The sequence below is a fragment of the Pantherophis guttatus genome, chromosome 2, assembly GCF_059756535.1.
Source record: "Pantherophis guttatus breed Tessera chromosome 2, ASM5975653v1, whole genome shotgun sequence".
NCBI classification, from domain to species: Eukaryota; Metazoa; Chordata; class Lepidosauria; order Squamata; family Colubridae; genus Pantherophis; species Pantherophis guttatus.
The window spans coordinates 145,907,777-145,916,378 of NC_142064.1; the positions used below are offsets into that span (position 1 = coordinate 145,907,777).

An 8,602-nucleotide genomic window follows, 5' to 3' on the forward strand; every position below is an offset into this window, starting at 1 on the left:
TTAAACTAGGCATACCCAATTCCAGCAGCCATTCTTCGTATGTTTTAGCCTCCAGTCCCCTAATCATCTTTGTTGCTCTTCTCTGCATTCTTTCTAGAGTCTCAACATCTTTTTTACATTGTGGCAACTAAAACTGGATGCAGTATTCCAAGTGTGGCCTTATCAAGCCATTATAAAGTGGTATCAGCACTTCATGTAATCTTGATTAATGCAGCCTAGAACTGCATTGGCTTTTTTGGCAGCTGCAGCACACTGCTGGCTCATGTTTAAGTGATTGTCCACTAGGACTCCAAGATCTCTCTCACAGTTACTACTATTGAGCCAGGTACCACCTATATACTATACCTGTGCATTTGGGTTTTTTCTTGCCCAAACAAGACATAACAATCAAGACATCATAAAATGTTATGGGAAAAGAGGAAGAAAGTGGCCAGGTGTAATCCAGCCTCAGGTATTCAACATCTTTACCAAATATGCCTTCCAGACAATCAAAATAAATGCCAGAAAGCTATTTTCACTTAGCAACAGGAGAAAGATTACTTTTTTTTATCAGTACCAAAGGAATTATCCAAACAGCCAGACAAGCTAATGCTCATAAATCAATGGAATTTATTTTTAAATGCGCAGGCTGAGGTATCTATTCACATTAGAATAGTCCATGTGTAAATCAGTTAATAGGCAGATGTTCCAAACATGAAGCTGTCTGGAATGAAAAAGCTAGTTTGGTCCAGTGGTTAAAGTACCAGGTTAAAAACTGGGAACTATTGAGTTTTTCTCACGTTAGCTATGAAAGCCAGCTGGGTAACCTTGGACCAGTCTTTCTCTCTCAGGCCAACTCACCTCACAAGGTTGTTGCTGTTGGGGAAATAGGAGAAAAAAGGACCATTAGATATATTCACTGCCTTGAGTTGTTTATAAAAATAATAAAGGCGGAATAAAATGAATAAAAATAATAAAAAGGTGCCTTAGCACACAAAGGAAGCTCCAGAAATTATACTGTATCTCCTAAAAGTTTGATTGGATGAGAAACAGCGCCTTGAGTTAATGCCCAGTTAGGATGTATAGGAGGTATTCAGGCCTCAGGTGTCCTCTGCAGCTGCAGCTGCCGTCCCTTGTCAATCTACAATTATTGAGTGCTCCTCAAAGATTAATCATTGTTTGGTATGCTCTGTCTGAGCCACATTTGTTACCTGCTCTATGATCACATTGCACATGTACAGAATTTGATACTTGAACTTAATCTTCCTGAGCATGCCAGGGTTAATGCCTTGTTTGTTCCCTGAAGTACCTTAGCCCATAATACCAGGAAAATACATTGCAAGAGCGTGGGCACAGGTTTTCACGACATCTCAGAAGGCAGAAAAGTGGTTGACTGCACAGCGAATGACATTTCTTCTTGGGTCTCTGGATGCTCTCTTTGAAGTGACAAGAAATATAGCAAATTTACTCTCTTTTCATAATTAACTCAGTTTTCAGGATTCAGAATACAGGTAGTCCTCAATTTACAAGCACATCTGAGCCCAAATTTTCCATTGTTAAGAGAGGTAGTTGTTAAAGTGAGTTGTGCCCCCTTTTTTTGCCACAGTTGCCAAGTGAATCACTGCAATTGTTAAGCGAATCACATGGCTGTTAATCTGGGTTCCCTCATTGACTTTGCTTCTGGTAAGATAGTTGGGAAGGTTACAAATGGTGATCACATGTACCCAGGACAGTGCAACCGTTGTAAATACATCCAATTTGCCAAGCGCCTGAATTTTGATCATGTGACTATGGGGATGCGGGCATGGTAACAGTTGTAAGCAGTGGTGAAATTTAAAAATTTCCCCTACTGGTTCTGTGGGTGTGGCTTGTTGGGGGGAGGTCATATGACTGGTCACAAGTCACATTTTTCAATGCTGTTGTAACTTTGAATGAATGATCACTAAACGAATGGTTATAAATTGCAGCTGTATCCAGGGAGTCCTTGAGTTTACAGCTTCCTGAATTTGCAGCTCCTAGAGAGAACAGAATCACATGTTTTGTATAGGTAACCCTATTTCTTTAGAGCAGTCTTCTTAAAGTTGATGTTCTCCAGATAGGATGGGAGTTTCAGCTGTCAGAAGTGCCAAAAACATTGGCTGTGCTGCTAGGGAATTCTGGGAATTGTAATTCCAACCTGTTTGGAAGGGGTCCATGTGGAATTCTGTAGACTACTTTTTTGGGGTGGAGAGCCATCCTTTTTTTTTTTTACCCTCAAGCGAAGCTGCACCAAAAAAAAAAGGAAGAAGGCCAGAGTTTGCCTGAGCAGATGTAGAGAGTAAATATGCAATATTGGTAACACTTAACTAGGCAACAGTGTTGAAACAAACGAAAAAATTAAATCCTGAGAAACTAGATAACATTTAGAAGCAGCTTAGGCAAAGATCTCCCTACTTCACTGGAGTATGTATAAGAAGGGGATAGAGGGACAGCCAGGGGTGGGTTCTACTTATCTTTACTACAGGTTCGCAATGGGCTTGCGCACATGCCTTGCTTCTGCGCATGCGCAGATCACCAATGATGACTTCCGGGGCAGTGGGCGGGGCCTCCCGCCAGTTTTACTGCTGGTTCTTGCGAACAGGTCTGAACCAGGGGCAACCCACCACTGGGTACAGCCAGGGCCGGATTTTCCTATAGGCTAACTAGGCTTCAGCCTAGGGCCTCAAGATCAAGAGGGGCCTACATTCAAATTGTTAGCAAAATTAAAATTACATTTTCACTATAGGTGAAAGGACCTCATAAGTGGAATAGCCTAGGGCCTCTTTTCATCTAAATCCAGCCCTGGGTACAGCACAATCAGACAATTCTGTCATTATAGCCAATCTCATTAAAAGTAATTCCTTGCTTCCTGTGTAGTTGGTTTCCTAATCTGGTTTACCTGCTTGGCCTGATAATGGGACCAGCCATTTCATTCAATTTAGAATGAACTGAGTGAAATTCCTTCACAGTTTAAAAATTACAGTTTGGGGGCAACATAGGCAGGATTTTGCTACACTCCTGATAGAAATTATACTACGTTGGCTCTAGGATGAGAGTGATGACCATTCTCAAAGAGTAGGTGCCCGGTGTATATATATTCACCATTCAAGGTGAAGATATATATATATATTCAAGGTGTAAATTAGGTAAGTTCCTGAAACAATTGGCTTTGGCAGAAAATGGAAGAAAATTAGGGATCAAACTAAATGCAAATGAAGGACTACTTATATTAAATAAATTCACCCTCTATGTATTCTTCTTAGTGAATAGCCGTAAAGGTTTTCATATCTACTTCAAAACCTATTGATAAGAATATTTGCATCCATTCCTGAGCACAATGATATCAACATGGAAAAAAATCCCAGGTCTTGTGAGTCACAATGCAAAGTCTATTCTTTCACACAACAACAGGCAACAGAGCTTGCATCGTAAAACCGCATGCAAATAGTCCTTGACTTGCAACCACTCATTTAGTGATCGTTCAAAGTTACAAAGGCACTGAAAAAAGTGACCATTTTTCATAACTGCGACCTTTGCAGCATGGTCATGTGATCAAAATTAGGGCACTTGGCAACTGGCATGTATTTAAGATGGTTGCAGTGTCATGTGATCACCTTGTGTGACCTTCTGACTGGCAAAGTCAATGAGGAAGTCAGAGTCACGTAACGAACGAGGAACTAACTTAACAGTGGCAGTGATTCATTTAACAACGGTGACAAGAAAAGTCGTAAAATGGAGCAAAACTCCCTTAACAGCTGTCTGGTTTAGCCACGGAAACTTTGGGTTCAGTTGTGGCCCTGGGCCGAGGGCTACCTGGACACATTTTGTCCCTTGCCTTTTGTCATTCATCCCACCCTCACCTGGGGAGGTGAGACTAGAGATTCTACCTAATTCTTGGATTCTAATTGTTTCTGCAAGCAGACGAGGCACAACCTCTGTTGTTGTTTTCTTTAACCAGGTCCGCGCCAGCGCTATTGCACAAGATGCTGACCAGAACTACGACTATGCCAGCAACAGCGTGATCCTGCACCTGGACGTAGGTGATGAAGTCTTCATCAAGCTAGATGGCGGGAAGGTTCATGGTGGAAACACCAATAAGTACAGCACGTTCTCTGGATTCATCATCTACCCAGACTGAGCTTTCCCGGCTCCAGTTTTTCCCTCCCTGTTTTGCCTCCCCAAATCCTTTCCCCGTGAGTCGGCTTTTATTCTTCTTGGCTTTAACCATCTCTGTGGATTCCCAGAGGCTTCTTCTGTAAGCTCTGGTCAATCGAGGATGAATCAGAAAAACTTGGGAGACGCAGCGATTCTACCCTCCCCATCCAGCCCCTCCTATGGAAGGAGGGTGGGTGATATGAGACTTTCTCTGCATGGGGAAAATCGGGGAGGGGGTGGAAACAGGGTAAACTATTATTATATTATGGTTGGTGGCCCAGTCCACCAGATGTTTAGACTGGATTTGGCATTTTTATCCTATTATTATAATTATTATGAGACCTTGGTCAATAAAAGAGTGTCCCTAAGAGAGATAACTTCTAATTTTGGAGCTTGGGTACTTTAGAGGGGAAAAGCCCTTAATTAAATAAGAATGGAGTCAAATCCCTGGCAAATTCTACAAAACTCATTCTCTCTACATATATACTCCTTCCCTAAATAAAAGAAAAGGGATTTTTGCCAGCAGTCTGTTTCATAGTTCACCAAATAAAAGTCATTGCATTGATACCCCTGATATCTTTCCTCGAAGAAGCTCAGGATGACTTACTACCTTACAAGTATCCTATGAGATATTTCCGTTTCAGAGTACCAGTTTAAGATCACCCAACCAGCTTCATGGCTAAATGAGAATTTAATTTGGGTGTCTTAACTGAGAGTAGCATCATTTCGTGGGACTATGCTGGCTCTGGTTGCTATATATATTTTCAATCCTCCTGCCGTCTTTTAAACTATGTTGATTAGAGTGAGATCCTTTTGTGTGTGAAGGGGTTACATTTCTACAAGAATAATCTGTTGCAGATTTGCATTGAATGCCAATGGTGAAGACATGACGGGCAGGGCCAAAACTGAAAATGTGTGGGACCATCCACCTCTCTTTATCCAACATCTCAATAATATTTTTTGTCTGACCCCCTTCTTTCTCTCTCTTTCCTCCCTCTCTCTCTCCTCTCTCTCTCTCTCTCTCTCACACACACACACACACTCCTCTTCACCCATCCCGCCTACATGTTCAATTGCTGGTGAAGAGACACATAATCCTCATTAAGGATCTCAACTGATGGCTAGCAAAAATAGACCATCCTTTTCCAAGTAGAACAGCCAATGTGAAGTTATTTGTTGGATGGAGCACTTCAAGCAAGTTTTTGTTTCTGCAGTCCTATTGGCCTCCATATAATCTGAAATATATCAGCATGAGAAAACATTCAGATAAAACTCTGCATATGAGGCCAAAGTTTTCCAATATGAGATTGAAAGCAATTGGAGGGGGATCCTTTTTCATTCATCAATCCTGCCTCCTACCTTGCTTTTCAACAGACATTAGACAGTTTAACCTCAATTCCTGTCAAGCTTTGTACACTTATTCACAGATTGTGGGCGTAGCTGCTCCAGAGGACAATCTTTTGTTCACCTGCATGAAGATATATAAATAATGTGAAAATAGACTTTAGACATCAAACCAGTGGAGTCTGTTCCATTTTCCACATAGTCCTCTTGAACTCAGAAATGAGACTTGTACTATCCTGAATCATAGATCCTCACATCAAATGATGACTCTACTACCGAACAAGAAGAGCAGCAAATGTTCTCTTTGGTTGCCATCCTGGAATCAGCCAAAGGGCTGATGGATGGGTTTTGTCATGTTCCTCAAAAACAGAACAGCCAGCCCAACAGGCATCAATAGAAGCTCGAGATGTCTCACTCTGACCTCACTTTCTCCTTGACCTATCCACCAAAGACTGCATCCCTCTTATCATACTTCAGGTATGTATACTTGCCAGCAAGACATCCATATTCATTCTAGCATTTGACTCCTTCATTTGCAGAGCTGTGGAAATCCTATTCCAGCTACCTCCCCAACACATGTTCATATGCACCAGAACAGCTCCCAGATGCAAATGAAGTCATGCTGCACCCATGCGCTTCAATAAGGATGGAACGGATTGAAGCAATGAAGCAACTGGCTTCAAGTAGCACCATGAGGGGGTGAGATGGAAGCAAGCAAGAGAACTGGTACCTGAATGAAATGTCGAAGTGGTGGAGGACACATCTTGTTGGCTGTTCTTCAGACAGAACATCTCTTAGCCTGACATTGCAATCCTGACCTATCCAACAGGGCCTTATCAATTAAAACTGCATTCACGTTAAGCCAAAACCATGCAGTCATTTCAGACTGTTTCATTTCAGACCCCAGTCCATGGCATGCCTATAATAATTCCTGAGTTTCTGCAACCAAGTGCATGTTGCCTTTACACTGCTTTGGCGTCTAGAACTTTGATCAAAGCAAGGAGACAAGATAGTCAATGCTCTAAGTTGGCTTTACCCTGGGCCCCTCTTCCTCCTCCTCCTCTTCTTCTCACAACAAACAAAAAGTGTTCTTCATTCCACACGCCTCTACATGGTGGACAGCAAGACCAACAATTCTTTCTAGGTGTCATTATCTGCACTGAAATATGAAAACATGTGCACTTGCACTTGTATATTTACACATGTTTGTAGATCTCACCATCTCTCCACATGTTGTCAAAAAATTGTTCAGATGAGATTCTTGACCCCATAAATAGCATAGCTGTTCATGCATGTGCCAATATAAATGAAATTGTAAATGTACTGTATATTTATGTTTATGTAGAGGGCTATTTATTCAAAATTTAAAGGGGGGTGAAGAGAAGTTCAGTAGCCTCAGAGCCAAAAAAAACCAAAACAAAACAGAATTAGCCAAACTGACTCATGAAGCACTGTTATATTTTCAAGTACCAAAAGTGAAAAAGATCTTGAGACTTCTCATGCTGCTTTGAGATGTATAATAGAGCCCAATGAATATATGTACTTGTGCCTACTTGTGGTAGTGCTTACAAATGCAGGAATCTTTCCACTGTATTTACAGGACATCCATCACTTTCATGTATTTATGGGTGTTTATTTGAGGATGAACATGGCCAAAGTTGGAAGACCAGAAGGGAATCTATGAAAGGGAATTCAGGCATCTGCACATACAGACTGCACATCCAAAGGCGTGAGTGGCAAAGGTCTACAATTGTGAGAGGCACGGCCATATCATTGTTGCATAAAGAAGGCACATCCATCCACACGTATTCTAGTACACACACCTGTGAGCGCACATATTATTATTCAGCATAGGCATGTCTTGCAGATTAAAGACCACCATTTCAGTTTCCTCTCAGTTATCGAAGCCCCTTCTGCTTTCGTCTCTGAGCGCTCTCATTCCTCATCTTTTTGGGGACAGAGAAAGCGCTGTCTGCCTCCAAGGGCTGCAGTCCTGTTCTTATTGCAGCCCTGTTATTTGGCAAGACCTGCCCTGCATGTCTGCTCTTTCTTTAGAGACCTAGGGAGAATTCAAATGGTGCTCAGTACATGCTCTAGGATAGGGTTTCTCAACCACCCATGCTGGCTGGGGAATTCTGGGAGTTGATGTCCACATATCTTTAAGGAGCCAAGGTTGAGAAACACTGCCTGGGAAGAAGAAACCTGGTGGAGGGTCTCCAGGGCACAGTATAACCTCCAGCATCAGCCCAGCTTTGCAGCCAAGAATATACTGTAAATCCTATTGGGCCCAATCAGCTCTGTGTCACTGAATTATCAGAATCTGTGTTTTATCAGTTAATAAAGATACTTTGTTTTTGAGTCATGTCTTGTCTTTAGCACGTTCATTTGCATGGGGATGGATGATCCCAGAAACATCTACATGTTTTATAGGGTTGCACCTACACAAACTAGGTCCATGAAAACACACACATTTGAAAACACACGTTTGAAAGATACACATTTGTTTGTCCCATGCCCCACTGGATAATAATTTTAAAGAAACATCTCCAGATCACTTTTCAGCACCATCAGAACACTTTCGCTACCTTGTAGGCCAAGCTAAGCTCAGAAAAAGAATTTTACTTCTTGATAATCTCTTTTTGAAAAGTTTGCTTTCTTTTTAAGAAAGCCATATCAAGAAATACACGGGGGGGGGGGGGAGTATTGCATATTTATTTATGTATAAATGTGTGTTTGTATATGTTCGTATACTTCCTTTCATATTCCTCAACACAATACACATTCAATACACACACAAAAACACTCCCAGGAAACAAAATGGCAGGATTAATGCTGTAAGTGGAGGATACTATTTTTAAAGAAAAAAGCTGCACTAGGACTAGCCTCCTCCAAACTGGCTGATTTTTAAATGGAGAGTACAAGCCTACGGGGATTTATAATCTGGGTGTTGTGCACGATCCCATCCTAACACCAACCTGGCAGAAGCAGACCCTGGTTGAGTAGTTTTGGGGTGACAAGAAGAAAGGAAAAATGGAACTCAGGCTTGATAGGAGCCGTCAGGGGCTGCTATAATCAACCAGATCTCAGCATCGGCTCTACAAGGACA

General features: G+C 41.7%; 1 protein-coding gene across 2 annotated transcripts in view; it reads left to right on the forward strand.

The window, feature by feature from the left end:
• The window catches only part of C1QL4 (complement C1q like 4), a 44,456-nt gene extending 36,602 nt beyond the window's left edge, over nt 1–7,854 (forward strand). Inside the window, exons 2-3 of one of the 2 annotated variants that reach the window (XR_004590535.3) lie at nt 3,956–4,190; nt 6,036–6,382. Coding sequence is in view for 1 of the 2 variants with exons in the window: in XM_034412552.3 (XP_034268443.2) it covers nt 3,956–4,135 (180 nt within the window). In the remaining variant the exon portion in view is untranslated. Of the gene's footprint in view, nt 1–3,955 lie in introns of both variants that reach the window. The other variant, XM_034412552.3, reaches the window with a different exon arrangement.
• Nucleotides 7,855–8,602: the final 748 nt, after the last annotated feature.